This window comes from Lycorma delicatula, chromosome 6 (genome assembly GCF_047948215.1).
Source record: "Lycorma delicatula isolate Av1 chromosome 6, ASM4794821v1, whole genome shotgun sequence".
NCBI classification, from domain to species: domain Eukaryota; kingdom Metazoa; phylum Arthropoda; class Insecta; order Hemiptera; family Fulgoridae; genus Lycorma; species Lycorma delicatula.
In genome coordinates this window covers 125,982,768-126,002,255 of record NC_134460.1, presented here as the reverse complement: position 1 = coordinate 126,002,255, position 19,488 = coordinate 125,982,768, and the positions used below count along the sequence as shown (strand labels likewise).

At 31.7% G+C, this 19,488-nt stretch overlaps 1 protein-coding gene across 1 annotated transcript in view; it reads left to right on the top strand.

Moving 5' to 3' along the window:
• LOC142326201 (dual specificity protein phosphatase 22) overlaps positions 1-19,488 on the top strand; it is a 235,284-nt gene that overhangs the window by 104,024 nt on the left and 111,772 nt on the right. The window contains exon 2 of the mRNA XM_075368485.1: positions 9,253-9,369. Coding sequence (XP_075224600.1) covers positions 9,253-9,369 — 117 coding nt within the window. The remainder of the gene's footprint in view (positions 1-9,252; positions 9,370-19,488) is intronic.

Below are 19,488 nucleotides of genomic sequence, written 5' to 3'. Positions count from 1 at the left end.
GACCAGTTTACAAGGAAAACATTTGAAAGAGAACTCAAAGGATGATAAATTCCCGAGTTCTGTTGTAAATGATGACAAACATTAGTGATGATGTGTCATAGGCAAAAGGTATCGCTCATAAAATAGCGATTTTGTGAGTGACGTCGAAGAATTATTATAAATTGTATAAAAGCTTCAGAAGGTATTCCCGGATCTATTTTTATTTTTTATTACAATTATATACTGTAAATTTCAACTGCATTTTATTATATCTATAAAACAAAGCAAACATATTTATAATTTCATAAAGTGAAAATTTTTACAGTACAAATAAAAAAGGAAGTAGTGAAAAAGATTCCGGGATACGTTATTTATTTACAAAGTGTAGGTCGGGTCCGAGATTAATTTTACATAAGGTTAAGACAGTAGCAGAATTGTGAGCAGTTCGACAATAGGTCTTACGGGAATAATGCAATGTTGTTATTGAGCAAGCAGCAAATTGCAGATTGCGTGTTTGTGTTTATCCATGCTTTATTAACTCCCCGCACTTTCTCGCTGGTATCATTTCGCTCCTTTCCACTACCATTCTTTATCATCATTTCTGAAACCTTCCGTACCCCTTCCTAAAGTGCTTTCACCCTTGCATAAAATCCATTTCATTCACTCAACCGTATAATAATACTATAATACTGCGTATACAACACGGTTTCATTTAACCCTTTTTTTATGATGTAATGTTACCAAGTCAACATAAAAATTCAATCATCTTTTAAGAATTTTAGTTCGTTGAGAACGCATATAAAATTTTTTCAACGTAATATCGTAAATAACTTGTACAAAATACTATTGTACAACGCGTAAAAGTAATATGATTGTTGGCTTCAACAGCACAAAGAAGATTTTTATTTCACAAGATGAAAAACCTCAGAGAATAGGAAAACCTCAGAGAATAGAATTTGGTAATAAAAAAAAACAACAGTTTTTTACCAAATGGACAATGCAACAGTAAAGCTCATGCAACCACTAATTGTTTTAGAGACCGGTCTTTTCTTAGTCTTCAGTTTCTTCATTATTCTCTCTATCGTGACAACGTTTTGTTTCATAGTATTTTTTACTGTTTTTTTGCATTGTTATTCCGTAAACATGTTTAATCCTATTAGAATAAAATTTTTAATATATTTTCATTTACTCGTAAATATATAACTGTTATCCTAGAACTTCTTACAATTAACACATATTTAATGATAGAAATATTTTTAAGTATTTTAAAAATAAAAAAATCCATTCAATAAGGTGAAATATTAAACTTATTTAATTGGTGATGCAGTTGTAACAATCTCTCTTTTTCTGGTTAGCCTCCAGAACCATCGTAAAGGTATTACTTTAGAAGATGAATGAGGATGATATGTATGAATATAAATGAAGTGTAGTCTTGCACAGTCTCAGATCGACCGTTCCGGAGATGTGTGGTTAATTGAAACCCAACCACCACCAAAGAACATCGGTATCCACGATCTAGTATTCAAATCCGTATAAAAGTAACTGCCTTTACTAGGATTTGAACCTTAGAACTCTCGACTTCGAAATCAGCTGATTTGCGATGACGAGTTACAACCAGAACAACCCGGTGATTAGTTATAACTGCCTTTACAGTTGACATTCCCAATTTTGGCTTGTTAAAAAAAAATTATTTCATATAGTGTAAGTTTAGAACAAAAGGAAGGAAAGTCCCTTACCTAAATAAAGAAAAACATCTAAAACATAACAAATTTAGATATTAGCTTTTTTTAATTTTATAAATAATTGCTCTTCATATATAATTGTCTACTTTCACTTAATAACAGACTAAAATATTAATTATTTGTTAAAAAATTTCCCCAAATACTGAATAACATATACAATCAATAAAGTGAATCTTTACACGAATTACATTGAGTATTTAATAGGGCACCATCAGACTTAAGCATTTTTCGCCTCAAAATCAAATAAAAAAGAATAACTTTTACCCGGAAACTAAATCACACATTAACAAGTTCCATCTAGTTTCTTTATTTTATAAATATTTCACAATGTTCCTATTTAAACACGGATGCTTACTTCAACCTGAAAAAAATCATTGAGCCAATCTCAATGAATGATTATCTTATTATTGTTTTCATTAAACTTTAAGGTCATTTTAGACGTATATTTATCCAGGTAAACTCCATTATTAGATCAGCAGTAAATCTTAAACAGATATTGTATCATATTTTAGAGCGTCATATTTCCTGTAGTAATAATTTGAGTTGCTAACTTATGTATTTCTCACAAGTGACCGATCGGACATTGAAAAAAAATAACCCTCGTATCATAATTTTCTTAGGTAATCGTTAGACGCAATTTTTCATTGTACGTGTTTTATACATACTATTTACTACGTATAATTAAAGTTACATCTGTGAATAATTGCGAAGATAATTTCGTGTGAATTTGCATTCCATTTAAAATTGAGCCATTGAAGCTCTGTTTATTTCAATTTGTTCCCATTATCTAGATTTGTGTCTTGTTTTATTGTTTGTTACGGGATTTAGCACGAACGTCGTAACCTTTAATGAAACTTAAAGAATGAATTCAATTTAATAATACAACAGTTTACACGATTAAAATCTCCGCAGTTTCAATTATTTTTCATTTGAAATATTTATCAATAGGTCTCTCTCTTGACAAAAAGTAATTTTAAATTTACATGTTCACGATAAATTTTAGCCAAAAATTATTAATAAAATAAATATCAAACTATGAAAATTAAATCAGATGAAATTGTATATAATTTTCATATAAACGTTTTTGAAAGTTCAACTTTCTTTCCATATCCCGCGAGAACATTTTAATTAAAAAACTACGAATTAAATTTATTAAAATGTTTCAGTGGAACGAAAATTGAATCAAATAAAATTTGAAGTTATTTTCTTCCGAAATATCGTTTTTAATTTTTAACTGAGGATCCTCTTCCACGTAATAAATGTGATCTGCTTCTCAGAGGACACAGAGTTGTTCATCTCTTCTAATACAAGGCTCGTCCAGAAAGTAAAAGTCTTTTCTTTTTTTTATAACAAATTTATTGTATTTATTTTAACTTTAATATATGCATCATAATCTACATTTTCAAGCTATTTTTTCCACATAATCACCTCCTTAGTTCAAACATTTTTCAAATCGTGGCACTAGTTTTTGTATGCTGTCGTCAAAGTCAGCCGCCAGTCCATTAAGACTCTCACGAACAGCTGTCTCGACGTAGTCGAGACAGAGACTTTCATAGTTACCCTCCAAAAAACTCCTTCATTATTGTATTCAGGTGGAAATTGCCTGGTGCAAGGTCTGTTTGTAAGACGGATGATCAAAAACATCCCGTCCGAAACCTTTGAGAAGTTCACAAGTTTTATTGCGTCGTGTGGACTTGCGTTGTCATGATGCAAAACACCCCATGTGTCAAAGACCACGGTTACGATTTTGAGTTGTTCGACGAAGTTTCATCTAATTTTCCGAATAAGAGGCATAAAATCATAAACGTGGCGGTCCCCAAAAAATTGTGGCTAACATTTGATGTTTTGAAAGGGTTTGAATTATTTTTTTGGTTTTGAAGGCGATGGATAATGATGTTACTGAAGTGATTAACGTTTATTGTGTGTAATACGCGACGCTTCTTGCGCAGTTCTGCACAAGAAGACCTACTTTTCGTTATTTTTTTGCATAGTTTTTTGACCAAGAAGTATACAAAACATAAATTAAATGAGTAAACTAAGAGGTTTTTTTTTATTTAATATTAAAATTTATTTTCTGTTTGTAAGAAAATTAAATTATTAAACTATAATTTGATAAAATAATTAAAAATAACGACTAGACGCTACACACAAGCAAAGTTTAAATTCGCTCACCATTGTGACTGACTGCGTAAGCGCCTATGAAAAATACACTAATGCAAAGTCAACATAACCTTAAAGTGGAGGTTATGTTGTTTGTTGTCGACTTTAAATTGAGCGTAACTGACGAACGATTTAAACTTAATAAAATTTTTATATGCACAACTTCAGATACATTATTAATCCTTTTTTTTTGCGTCGGAGGAGGGAAAATCTGCAACCAGACCCCCAGCAGTCCGTACTGTTGGGTGTGGTGGGATTTCCTGCCGAGATAGGGACCCACTAAAAACTCTCCCCCTCACACAACGCGGCGATAGAACCACCCAAAGGATATTGCATCATCACCGCGAGTGTTCACGGGCTCACCAGTGCTGACGTCAAGCAACGGCTTCCAGTGTCCCCCGGGGGAACCCATCAGCGGCGATCTAGTTGGACCCCCGCTCCCCACCCACCGAAGGCTGGCATTCCACCATCACTCTCCGCCCGAACACATCCTATTGTCTCACCTCTTTTACAAGCTTCCAGTAGAGTGCATCTTTAAACCATACAGCAGAGATGTTATCAGATACACTACTACAGCATATCTAAATTTCATTGAAATTGACGTAGTAATTTTGGAGATTTTCTAGCCACAAATTTATATATATATATACAGAGGCGTGCTCCAGGCACGTCGTACTCAGCTAGGTTCTCCGGGCGGCGTTTCAGAAAGGGATTATTAGATGTCCAAAATTAATTATTTCGTGTGTAAAAGTATTTTTTTTTTTTAAATGATGTAAATTGATAAAACGAAAGTTAAATAAAAAATTTAACTCTGTACATTCCGATGCCTACTTCTGGTTATACTTCTTTACTTTATGAAGAAAAACAATCTCATAAATAAAAAAATATATTATTAATATATATTTCGCATTTATATCGATATAAAGTAATATAACAAGTATACACCTGACCACCACGAGATATGCACTAACGAATCGGGATTTTCCGCTAGTGATCGGTACATTCCGGTGCTAAGCTAAGGGGAATGGACACACATATATAGACCCACATAGAAATGCCCTTTAGTAGGGTAGGATATGCACATAAAAATTAAGCAAAAAGTTTAAAAAAAAACAAAAAAAAATGATATTTTTGAACTTTGTTCCACTCCCAATGTTGTCCTCAAATTATTATTTTTTTGGGTCGATTGCATAACTACTATGCCTTGTGGAAGACATAAAAAAAATTCGGTTTAAAAATATGCAATAAATAAAACGTTAGGTTTTTTGATTTTGGGGAAATATGGTAAGAAAAGTGTGCACACATCTGCTGAGCTTAATATAAAGCTGGGTTATATTTGAAAAATTTTGAAAAAATTGATCTCAAAAAACTATCTACCTCATCCCCTGGAGATACTGACCCCAATATTTTATTAAAAAAATTTCCCCATATACACCAGTCTGTAAAAAATTTCATAAAAATCAGTATATCCAGTCAAAAGCTTCAAAGACACATCTACGTACGTACGTGCAACGAACATGCATATCTCTATAGTTATAATACCAGGAAGGTAAATATTGTTTCGATTGTGTATACGTTTGTATAACATGAATGTTGTTAAAAGAAAGGCCTCAGCTATACTCCATGGGTCAGTAATCCTCAAAGGTAGAAAAGTTTCACTAATTTAGTCTTCTGTGAGCCAATCGATTCAGGTTTTAGGATTTTTTTTGAAAAAAAAAACAATTTTGGTGTACTTTTGTATATATGAGTGCTTATAATTCAATGTTTGAAATTTTTCCCTTTCCAGAAGCCAAAATTTTATGTCGATGTAACTTATAAAAATAATAAGTAAAGTATATAATAACACTTTCTAATGTATTTATATTTTATTTCGATAAATTACACGAGCAAAATTTAATAGTCAGACACATACTTTTATAACCTGTTTATTGAACAAGAAAATAAAAATGGAAAAAAATTGTTCAAAAATTATCATTTTCTGATTAGTGAATAGGGAACTAACTATGGTACATAAAAAAAAATTCTTAGAGGCCAATAGAGCCGTGCAACGCAAGAAGGAAAACGAATGGAAACAAGGGGACAATTTAAGTTTTTACAGTAAAATGATACTACTATTTATAAAATATAAAAGTTCGGTTAATTTATGAAAAAGTTGAGTTTGCGTTATGTTTTAGAAACACATCTAAATAATTTTCATTTCAATATTGTACCACAAAGAACTCATTTATACAACTACAACGCTTAGTTTATACTTTAATAATAATCGAGAAAACACGATACTAATGAACTTTCTGCTTTATACTATCTCAAACTCGTAACTTTATAAACCAGTTTAATAAAATGAATTATTAAAATTAAGATAGAATACGGGCTTTATCTTTACCCCATCATATCTAACATCGTTTCATATATTACTTCATTTAAGTCGGCGTAAAATTGTTTAGGTATATTTTCTGAGATATTTTATGACATTGAATCTGGATGAATTGTAATTAACTGTTTTACTACTTTAATTAAAAAGAATAACTTTTTATAAATTTGGAATAAGGCCTAAAGAAATAAATAAATCGGTGGAAAAAAGATATTCATTAAAATCTTTCAATCGACTGCCTACGCCGTTAACAGCTATTAATTCCTTTACAACATTGAATCGCTGTCCAGTATTAAAAATATTATGCGTTACATAAAAACATGGACTAAATTCTTATCAAAGAACTCATGCTTGTCCTTCAGCTTAGATTATTTGGTTAATTCTGACGCATAAAGAGATCTCACGTAAAAGTATTTGTTTATTCTTTGTAAAAATATAAAAAATAAAAATATTAACGGCAAACTTTTTTTAAGTGAGTTCTTAAAAAAAAATGAAGAAAGTGAAATATTTAATTTATAACATAATGTGTAATAAAACGTCAGCTCCGACATATACCTTTCTTAGTTATTTTTTATTGCGTACTAAAAGATGTATCTAAACATTTAACATTTATCCAGAATTACTTTGGGTGTTTGTGTTTGTGCGCGCGTGTACATGTATAATACTTATTTTGTGAAGTTATTGAACGATTTCGCTACCTTTAATAAGAACGTTAATGGTATTAGAATTAGTTGTTTCTATTGTTTTAGTGACGTAATTTTACGTAGTGAGAGTTATCTATGCGGTGTGTATGTAACTAATGTTACCATTTTAAATAGTATACGAGGGGGGGAACTAAATATATACTAAATCGTATATAAGGGAACTAAATTTTAAGTGAGTGGTATTTTCCGGACTCATACTTCAAAACGTAAAAAAAACTCAATTTCACCCACCAATCCCACTTTGTGATCGAAAGTAATACCGTACTTTATTTCGAAAAGTCGGTAAAAAACATAAACTAAATAAAATCATTTTCGAATATATTACAGTATTGAAAATCATGCAATGAATAAATATGATAATTTAATATGAATATTAATTAAAAAATAAATTGAACCGCAGCAAATAGGTTTTTTCAGATCGTAGTAGTAAGTTAAACAGAACTAATTATTCAGAACACTAGATTCAAAAGTAAAGACAAAAGTAAAGTAGTATATGAGGTCAGCTGATAATTTATAAGATAGAAGTCAGCTGAGAATTGATCCAAAGAATTATCTTTAGAAAAGGAGGAAAATTGAAAAAAGTTACAGTTTTGTAATAGGATCATTATAACGGACCAAGGTAACGGGTTTCTTCCAATTAAGAAAAAAGAAAGAGAAAATAAAGAAGGAACTAAAGGCATTCTTTCTTTAGAATAACAAGACCGTTTAACAATCGGTACTTTGTAATACAGACAATGGCACCTTCAAAAGCCCTTGTTCGACCAGAAGGGTTACCGGGCTGGAATAAGAACTTAGAGAAAAACGTAAGAGCGGGGACACTGAAAATTATTACGCTTCGACAATTAAAAGGACGAGGCGGGTGCTGGTCCTGCAGACCAGGAGTATAAATATTGCCCGGGACCAGCGTAACACAATATTGCGACGGGTAAACAAGCCGTTCAGTATTGAAGAAAAAACCACCGGGTCCCCGACGAACTGCTAGCACTCCGGAGAACATCGAACGAGTAAGGGAAGCCATTGTCAGAAGCCCACGCCGCTCTATTCAGGGGCATTCAGCAGCGCTTCAAATGAGCACAAGTACGGTAAGATGAATTCTGCATACAGACCTGCATTTCCATCCTTACAAGATAGCCGTCGTGCAGCAGTTAAACGAGCAAGATTTCACGCAGCGATTACAATTTTGTCGACAAATGCTTACCGTTTTTGAAGAAAATGAAAATTTGTTATTGCTAATGAGTGACGAAGCCCATTTTCATCTGAATGGCTTCGTCAACAAACAGAATTGCCGGTATTGGGCAGAAAGAAACCCACATCAGCTTCACGAGAGACCACTTCATAGCCCAAAGGTGACTGTCTGGTGTGCAATAGGAAAGGTCGGTGTTATTGGGCCATATTTTTTTGAAGAAAATGATGCTGCCGTAACTGTAACAGCTGATCGTTATATTGCGATGTTGAATACGTTTTTCATCCCTGAGTTACGAAACCGGGGAATCGATTTTCAAAATGTGTTATTCCAGCAGGATGGAGCTACAGCGAGGACAACGATGGCTGTTCTCCGTAACTTGTTTCCGGGACGGATCGTTTCCAGATTCGGCGACATTCCTTGGCCCCCTCGGTCCCCCGACTTGAGTAGTTGTGATTTTTTTCTGTGGGGGTTTCTGAAATCGCGTGTGTACGGCAATAAACCGCGTTCATTGGAGGACCTAAAGATCGCAATTCGTCATCACGTAACCCAGATTGATGTAGACATGCTGCAAAGAATTGAGGCCAGTTACCGTGAAAGGCTACAACAATGCATTGTCCAAAATGGACATCACTTGCCGGACATAATTTTTCGTTCATGAGTAAATAACAAATGCTTTAATTTAACAAGTGTTTCATTACCAATAAAACTTTTTTAAAGTAAATTTTCAATTTGTTATGATTATTTTAAAAACATCCGGTTCCCGTGAATGACCCTATGTATTGTCGTCTCATTATTATTATCGTTGTTATTGTTATGACTATTTTTATGATTTATTTTGTTTATATTTCTTTAGGTTAATAAACTGTATTCGTAAGAAATTTTTGTTTGTAAGTCTCAATATCTTTGTCAGACTGCGAACACGCTACATTATTAACCAAAAGTGAAACAGAATTGTTAATGAACACAAGTATGAGTGTTGAACCAACCTATCCGTTTACCTAACCTATTGTTGTATATGTCTCCTTGTTTTTGTGTGTACTCGTTTGTTTTTGTACTGAATCCATTATATGAAAATATTTATTAAATTTTGGTTTTACCCATTTGTTGCAGGTGCTTCCCGGGCTGTATGTTGGAAATTACCGGGATTCTAAAGACGCTACTCAATTAGATAGGTATAACATAACGCACATCGTAGCCATCCATGACGCTGCCAGGAAATTACATTCTGTAAGTATTGATACCCAATAAAATTAACGATATTTTATCAATTCATATAATTAATGGTTCTTATCAGTAAAGAGTTAGTTAATTTTTGGTGCGGAAAAACGCCAAATTGGTAATAATTGGTACTAGAACGTTATGGCGGTGCTGAAGTGATGTTTTTTATATCTCAATAGTACCGTATTCAAATAATTTCCGAAACTTGGCTTCTAAATCGAATGTTGAATATAAGTGCAACAGGAGTCTCAGTAGCCTTACTTACAGCTGACTAGTCAATTATATTTGTGCGGGTAACTATGTCCAAAATTCCGCTCCACATTCTTTTGGATGTGGATTAAAGTAACTTACGTTTACGTAGCAACAATTTTATCTACCTAGTGTTACCTTTATGGTTTCATATTTTCAGATCTGTTGTTTATTAAGCGGACTATAATAGTTTTAACATTATTGTTTAACTAGATATATAAAATCGTTTCTAGAAATAAGAAAGAACTGGCTGTTTTTTTTACTCACGAAAGAATACTTTTGCCCAATCATCCGCATGATGTCAGGAAATTTGGCTTACATTTACTTTTTCGGTACATCTAAATGAGATCTTGAAATCTTTTCAATTACCTATTCGTTTGAACTTACTACATCGGTATTTAGCGTTAAGTGTGAATCTTGTTGCATAGGTGATCCACAAGCTTCTGATACTTTCTTTTTCTGTTTAGGCTCCGGAACCATCGTATGGTACTTCAGAGGATGAGTGAGGATAATATGTGTTGCTTGCCGAGTCCCGGCTCCTAGAGTGGGGAAACAGGAACGACATAGTCGGGCCTGGTAGCCCTACTCTGGGAGTTAGAGGCAGGTATTTAAGATCCAGCCGGCTTATTAGGGTAAAAGGACACTCCTTCGGATTGTGTTATGCTTCACTGTGGAATCCGATTCGGGTGAGGGGGAAAAATGTAAATGAAGTGTAGTCTTGTACGGTCTCAGGTCGACCATTCCCGAGATGTGTGGTTAATTTAAACCCAATCACCAAAGAACACCGGTATTCACGATTTAGTATTCAAATCCATATAAAAGTAACTGCCTTTATTAGGATTTGAACCTTAGAACTCTCGACTTCGAAATCAGCTGATTTACGAAGGCGAGTTAACTACTAGACCAACCTTGTAGGCTTGGATCAAGTCTCTGATACTAAGTAATCCATTTTTACACAAGCAGTTAAACCTAAAAAAAATTACACATTTGAATTCAATTTTCAATTTACTTTACTATACATTGATTAACGTAAAATATATAAGAATTTTAAAAATATTATCGTTTCTGTGTAAATTGTATACATTTATTTATTTTAATTTTTATCGCTTGAAATTTTTTAATGAAATGCATCCTTTGCTTTTAAATTAAAAATGTTTTACCAAAAGGAAAGAAAGATTAATTTTTACCATAACTTTTGTCAGTTCATCCAGTCCAAGTAAATATCAAAAATGTATTTTTCGTCAAGCGAGTTGGACTGTCGATAAATATTTCAAACTAAGATATTACAAGTATTGATTAGATTTCAGTCGTGTAAATTATTAAAATACGAGGAAGTTCGTCCTGTACGATTCGATAGCAGAGAAACACGCAACAATATTTTTTATTAAAAAACGAATAATTCAGGAAGTTTTTCCGACTTTTACTTCCTTGTACAAAGTAAAGGAAGTATTGTGATCGCGAAAAATTTCGGTATTCATTTTGACCATCCCGAATCCATTTTGACTAGTTTTGACGTGACGTCTGTGCGTACGTATGTATATATATGTACATATCTCGCATAACTCAAAAACGATTAGCCGTAGGATGTTGAAATTATGAATTTAGGACTATTGTAACAGCTAGTTGTGCACCTCCTCTTTTCATTTTAATCGACTGAACCAAAAGTATCCAAAAAAGCCCAAAATCCCCCAAAAATTTGCATTTTGGAATTTTCTTAATTGCAGTAATAAGCCTTCATTGAGAGCTTTTCAACGATATATCATAAGTGGTACTTAGTTCATTGATTCCAGAGTTATAGCCAAATAAAACTAATTAATGAAGTATTTGGATGTTATCTTAGAGAAGACATATTGGTTTGATTATACTTCATCGCTTTTTTTTTAAATTTAAATATATTAATTTATTAACGATTATTAACCCATGATTGTAAAAAAATCTTACAATAAATAATAGTTCAATAATAACAATAAAAAAAATATATATATATTTATATATATATATATGTTATTTGTGAAATAAAATTTTATGTACTTATAAAAATTAGGATATGTAATTTAATAGGCATTATTACATAAGTGTGTATGTAATAGATTTGGTGAAACATCTGATTATTTAATATTAATTGAAAATTATAATGTACAATCGTATTATTTTTGGATTTTCTGGATTAACTTCTGTTTACTTTTATTTAATTATTCTGGAATTTCTGTTTAATTTTATATACATTAAAGTTAACTACAGAGTGACTGAAAAATAGACCCTCACAAGATCAAAATATACATACATGCCCGATAAACTGGAAAAATTTCTTATCTTTTAGTTCATTACTCCTCTGATATTGCCGGGCAATATTCTCCCTAACTCGGAGTTGATCATTTCGTTTTTTTTTGTTTTTGCCGATCATTTAATCCCTCTTTGTTTTGATATAATTTTTCTGATCTTAATTTGTGTACACGTTCTGTAGTTTTCAAATTTTCGGTCTATCTTCATCATCCACCCTTCATCTTTTTATTCTTTCTTTGGTCTTAACGTTTTCTTTCTCTTTATGTTTATCATCTTCTATTAATCTTTTCTTTGTTTTAACATTTTTCCCTCTTTTTGTTTGTCATCTTCTCTTAATATTTTTAAGCTTTCTTTGGTTTTAACATTTTTTTATCCTCTTTATATTTATCATCTTCTCTTAATATTTTTATTCTTTCTTTGGTTTTAACATTTTCTTCCTCTTCATATTCATCTTCTTGTCGATTTTTTGGGATATATTTCTTCATGTTATCTTTCTTTTTCATTTTTGATTATTCACCAAATAATCCAATGATAAAAACTGAATATTTTTCACCACAAGGCAAAATTAATATTTGTAACCAATATACGGAAGTTCACTAAATGGATTAGTTTAATTATTATTTTATTTATACGACTCACCAGAAATCTGAAACTTTTGTTAATCAGCAACTCATGAAAATACGAATAACTGATTTAGTAATACGAGTAATAGCGGGAATTTTACTCTATCCTAATATTTCATGTAAGATTGTTGAATTAGTAATTGTATAAATATTTGATGTTAATAAAAACTAATATTTCAGCAATTATGCAACTATCTACTGTATTAAAGAACAAGAGGATCGTATCTCGCTTTCAAATGAAATAAGTTTAAATGAAGTGCAGAAAAAAATGTGTATATGTAATTTAATAGGCGTACAAGGAAGTAATATGGTCGACAACAGATTTTTGTAAATGGAATATTGAAATAAAATCCATTCATTTTTTAAAATATCCTTTGCGGGAATCATGTTTATTGATTTAGTCAGCGACTCAAAATGTAACTAGTGAAAAATGATGCCGTAAAATACGAGTCACTTTGTTTAAGCTTTACTGATAACCGAATAATAGAATTGTTTCCATAAATTTACGCCTAAGACCATTCTTAAATTTAAACGAAAGCATTGATAAAAGAATTCTTCAGGTTGACCCAATGGTTCTTAAGTGTTAAGTGAACTTAGGTGCAAACAAAAAAAAAAAAAACACAGGAACATTGTGATTTATATAAAAGTATGATCTGTGCAGTGTGAGAAGGTCTTTATAAGAAACATTTTAATTTAAAAATTAGCTGTTTTTCTTCCCATTAAATTACTGCTATGGGCTATAGTCATATTAAGACTGCTTTTATTGTGATTCGGGATTTCTGTACTATTATTAAAGTTGTTTTATTTATAATATTTTATACTACGTATATAATGTATAAAGAAACTGTTTGGTTTGGGGGTTCTAGAGAAAACGGAGAGGTTTTGCTCTAGTTGTTGTTTAGTTAGAGATATCTCTCCATGTCTCCGTGGGGCTATTTTATGCACGCTAACTTAAACTTGCGATATAATATACAATTTACGGAACATCGCTTCGCAACACATTCGTTAATATTGATAAATAATTTGTTACATCTGTTTTATTATTCTGTACTATTTTAATTCTTGATTTATTTTTGGGTATGAGTTTTCCGTAAAAATTATTCTGTCTGATTTTTGTGATGTTTTAGCAGATAGACATGTACAATTTGAGATTTAAAATACCCCCCCCCCCCCGCCATTTACTTTAGTTTTGTATGATATGTAATAAAAAGGGTCTTTGAGCTACCTGCAACCAAAACGTTTTTTATATTTGTATTTGTAGATTATTGCGTTATGTTTTACTAATGGCAGTTCATAACAAGATTTACATTTATTAAAAAAAAAAACATAACCTACACAAGAAGCGGTATGCCGATGTGTTTGAAGATTAATAGTAACTATCTTTATATAAGAAAAATTCGCAGGTGTCTATATTATTTTCCAATCCTGTTATCACGAATGATTCGTCTGATTACTTAAATTTTTCTTTAATAAGACTGAATGAAGTGCAAGGATATTAAAAAGTACTGTAACTGATCACCATTTATAATTATATAAATATGGAGAGAGCTGCTAAATTTTTCTTCAGTTGATGACATCTCTGTTGTTGTGATGTACAACATAACAGTACATTTTAAAATTATAACTATTCGTGATGTAATAATAATTGTTTTTCAGTTTTATAGACATTTTCTTTCTCAGGTCATCAAAACAAACATTTTTTTAATCAGAATCATCGAAAAAGGTTGTAGTAATTAAAAAAAGTCGTATCAGAAACTAGTAGAGATAAAAAGTATGCATGTTTTTAAAAATTTCACCAACTGAAAACGTTTTTTTTACATACCTTAGAATGCGTCACTATGAGCTCCGTTGGTCGCTCTGCAAACATGCAGCCGATTATCGACATCTGCCCAGGTCTGCTGGATCATCGCAGGCGTAATTGTGGTAATAGCAGCGGTGATCCGTTGTCTTAAATATTGTACATACTTGATTTTATCACTGTAGACAGTATTTTTAACGTATCCCCATAAAAAAAAATTCAAGGGGGTCTCAAATTTGGCTTTTCGGAGGCAAAACACTGGACCTGCCCTACCAATCCAACAGTTAAGGAATCTTTCATTGATAGCGCGTCGAACGCCTAGGCTAAAGTGTAGGGGCCTAAAGTGTAGGGGTCTTGTTGAAACATTACAGCAGCGTTACTTTCTTGTTCAGTTTGGTTAACGTACGGGAAAACTTACAGTTGTACCACATCTAAATAAATATTCCTGTGATACTAGGTTTCCACTGATTGGCAGTGGCGCAGAGGCGTTGTGCCGTTGTATGCATTGATTCAAGGTCATAGCCGAAAAAACCTTGATATCCCGATTATTTTTCAGTTCCAATTAATATTTTATCATCTCAATTACATAGGGCATATTATTGATGTTTTTTTTTTTTTCATTGCTGCACCTTTTTCGATGACCCGTCATTTAAATATATCCTGATTATTATTTGCTAACTTAAAACTGTTGGTCAAAATCATCCAAATTAAAGAGAAAACCGAAAAAAAAAGAAAATAGTAATGGAAAAAAGTTATCAAATAATTAATAGGGAATACTTTTAGAAATGGTTTGTGCCTTTAACGCGTCTGTAAATTCGATTTATGTTAAAAATGTATTTAAAGATTTACTTTCTTTAATTTTATAAGACAAATTTGATTTATGAAATACTAGCTGTACCCGCCACGCTTCGCTGTGGCACATTGTGGTTGCATGGATGAGAAATGAGAAACAAAACAAAGCATACGTTTCATAGAAGTTTAATTTTGCAATACTTGTGGATATACAATATTTTTTTGTTTTTCCACTGTCTGCGTAGATATAAAGGCTATCTGGTTTGCTGACTCGGGAACACGCACATACAGTTGTCCATGTGAGAAGCAATCCGCATCTACATCTAAACCATACAATTCTAAAGATTGACCTTGAGCTTTGTTGATTGTGATTGCAAATGCCAATCGAATTGGGAATTGCAGTCTTTTAAATTGAAATGGTGTATCGGCCGGGATCATGGGTATTCGAGGAATGAGGACATCTTCACCTTTGAAAGGTCCCGTTAAAATCGTTGCTTCCACTACGTTATTCATCAATTTCTTAACTGCTTAAGTTTTGGCTGATTAATATTCCGCAACAGGATGATTGGCACACCTATTTTCAATTTTAATGTGTGTGGTGGCATCCCTGGCAGATCAAGTGAGTTTAAAAATTCCGTTGGATAATTAACTACTTCATCTGCTTCCACAACGGTGTCTATCGACTTATATATAATTTCCTCACTTTGAATGCTGGATTGAATAACATTATTAAGTTGATAGACATCTTTATTCTTTGCGGCAAGGATAGATCGTTCACTGAGCCAATCTTGATTTCTATGATTAATTTGAATATCAGGAAATACTTTTTCGATCAGTTCTTCTTTCAATGTTACTAAATTACAAAAATTATCAGGAAATGATATTCGTCTAGACGTCTCATCGACTGGCAGCTGTCCGTTTCCAATGTCCAGTAACTGTCGTGAGAATACCTCAGCTGATGGATCATTCTGCAACTGGACACGCATATTCGTAGTCAACTGCAATGTACGTACGTATCGCCACAGTGTTGAATATTTCAGGCAAGCATTTATTTCGTCTGCTGGTGTCGATCGAGAAATTACAGGCAATGTTTGCCTAAAATCTCCTGCGAGCAACATCAAAGCATTCCCGAATGGTTGAATGTTTCCACGCAAATCTCGTAACAATCGATCAAGAGCTTTAAGCGATTTTTTATGTGCCATCGTGCATTCATCCCAAACAATGAGTTTACATTTTTGTAATACTTTTCCCATACAGGATGCTTTGGAAATATTGCACGTGGGAATCTCGATGATTTACATGTTTAATGGCAACTTCAGGGCTGAATGCGCAGTCCTTCCACCTGGTAACAATGTCGCAGCTATTCTAGACGAAGCAAGAGCTAAGGCTATGTCATTTTTTGATCGAACCGTTGCTAGAATCAATCTAATGAGGAATGTTTTCCCAGTTCCTTCTGGCGCATCCAAGAAGAAGGTCCCCCCAACTCCGTCATTTATCATTTGCATTATGCGATCATAAATGTGCCTTTCTGTTCACCCGTTAATTTGGGAATGTTTGATTGGACATATGACTGAAGATCACCAATGTTGTAACTCTGTTCACGGCGTAAATCCACATCAAATGAAGCAATCGCAGCTCGGGTGGGTGCTGGCATTCCCAATTGATTAAGAACTATATTTGCATTAACTAAGCACTTGTCTTCAATATATATATCAATGCTTCGTTGTAAATGCCTTCTGTAAATTCAGACAAAAGTGAATATTTAACCTAACAAAGGATTTTTTGGTCATTATGTAGGGATATTATTTTCTGTGTATTTGGTTATTTCGACTTTTTTTGTTCGCATAGTCTTAAGTCTATCTGGGCTATAAGAAAGTTGGGTGTTTTAATTTATTTACTGTAAGTCATCCTTCTTGGTGGCTTTTCTTTTTGTTTTGGTGCTTTTTTTTAATAAGATACAGATGTTTTAGCTGTTAAATATAATTCAAAGAAATTTGTTACTTAATCAGTTGTGATTTTGTTTACATTGGCAACGGCCATACGGGCTCTTTGTGATTGGTCGTTGTGTTTGACAATGGCCATCTTGCATTGATCTGATTGGTTTTCCTTTGTTTACATTTCCATCTGATTTATTAGCCTCTTATTTATTAAAAATAGATAGATAGATTTATTAAAAATAGATGAAAACAATCTTTGATGCGGGTTATATATCGTTCTAAAATTTTTTTCGTTTTTTTTTTTTTAATAAAATACAGATGTTTTAGCTGTTAAATATAATTCAAAGAAATTTGGTCGTTGTGTTTGACAACGGCCATCTTGCATTGATCGGATTGGTTTTCCTTAGTTTACATTTCCATCTGATTTATTAGCCTCTTATTTATTAAAAATAGATAGATAGATTTATTAAAAATAGATGAAAACAATCTTTGATGCGGGTTATATATCTTGCTAAAATTTTTTTATCGTGTTTTTTTAAAAATAAAATACAGACGTTTTAGCTGTTAAATATAATTCAAAGAAATTTGGTCGTTGTGTTTGACAGCGGCCATCTTGCATTGATCTGATTGGTTTTCCTTTCTTTACATTTCCAAATTAAAAATGTACAAATTAAAAATAGATAGATAGATTTATTAAAAATAGATGAAAACAATCTTTGATGCGGGTTATATATCGTGCTTAAATTTGAGCTCAATCGGTGCCGAACATTTGAGTTTTTGAAGCGTACACAAACGAACTTAACATTATATAGATAAAGTAATACCTTAGGTTAATAAAATGATTTGGGAATTAAAAAATATATATATATTTGATTTTTCTACATTATTATGAAGCCAATTAATTTTAAAACTCAGTGGGAAAAATATAATACGATTATTACAGATTAATAAATCATTTTATTGAAAAAGTAGCGATTTGTAACGCGATATATTTAAAGAAAGAAAATTGAAATCAATAAATTTTATCTTATTTTACATAACTTTCGAGTAGTTTTTACAACTGTAAATTTATCTATTTTTCTAATTTAATTTTATATTTATTGGTGTTAACCAACTTTTTAATAATTCATGCGTCATCTATGTTAAATAGTAATGAAATTTGAATATTCATATTAGTATTTATATATAATGCTAACATGATGAATTAGTACACGTAACATACCGCCCATTTTGGTATATACAAATGAATATTGTCTACAGAGAGTATATACTCCTATTAAATTATATACAATGTTTGTTTATCGTACAGAGAATCTATTGTACTCGTAATTGATTCTCTACGGGTTTCGTAGTTCTCTGTACAATAGTAGTGACGATGATAATAATAGTAAAGGTGTATATATATATATATATATATATATATATATATTTCTGTTTGTAATTTACGCTTACACTAGTTGAGTTGCAGCTTTTCTAATGAGTTTGAATCTATAACTTGCTTCGTAATGGATGTCAAAAGTCTGTGGGTGGTTTCTTTCTTTATTATCCAATACTTTTTCTGAAAATCTATACAGCTGCGTTTCATTATTAAAATTGTTTTTAAAGAACTAAAATTTAAAAAAAAAACACCCCTTTTCATTATTTTTCCATCTTAACTCAATTTTACGCTAGGTTGAAACGACACAAAATAAATTCTTAAAATACGTTCTGTATCTTTAAACTGCCTAAGAATTAATCTCTTCTCATTGTTCTCGCCAAATCTGTGGTTGTATGTCAATGGTTTTTTAGTTATAAATCTTATTTCTAATAATATTCTGTCAGTGAAGAATAGAAATTAAAAAAAGTTATTTATTTCTTTAGATAAACTGAATATGTAAACGTATGTAAGAGTAGTTCAAAATAACCATAATTTTGTTAGGGACGAAGTTTGTTTGAAAAATAATTCTTTTAAAATGATTGCTACATTAATTGCTATTTAGAGGAAAGTACAGTAAAGATCAATTTAATAATATATAAAAGTACATTTAAGCTGTTGTGAATTCATTTTAAGCTGTACTTTTGATTCGTAGTGGCCAGGTAACCAGTTTCTTGTGAATATACTGTGTATTATCTGAACCGAGGCCAAATATTTAACGAATTTTTATTTAATTGTTGCTCACTTACAACGTAGTAATAGTTATTTTTTTATTTATTTCATTTTTTGATGAAATGTTGATTAATTCAAAGGAAATACGTTTTAAAAAGTTTAAGCTGCCTCATTCCATGTTATGCGTGATAAAAGTATAAAAAATTAACTTTAATAAATGTGTGATTTTCTGATGTGTGAAATTGTGGCTGCCTTCAGAATTTTGTGTTTAAATTTTTAGTATTATTCTTTTTTAAAAATAATCTTTTCTTGATGTTATATATATATATATATATATATATATATATATATATATATATA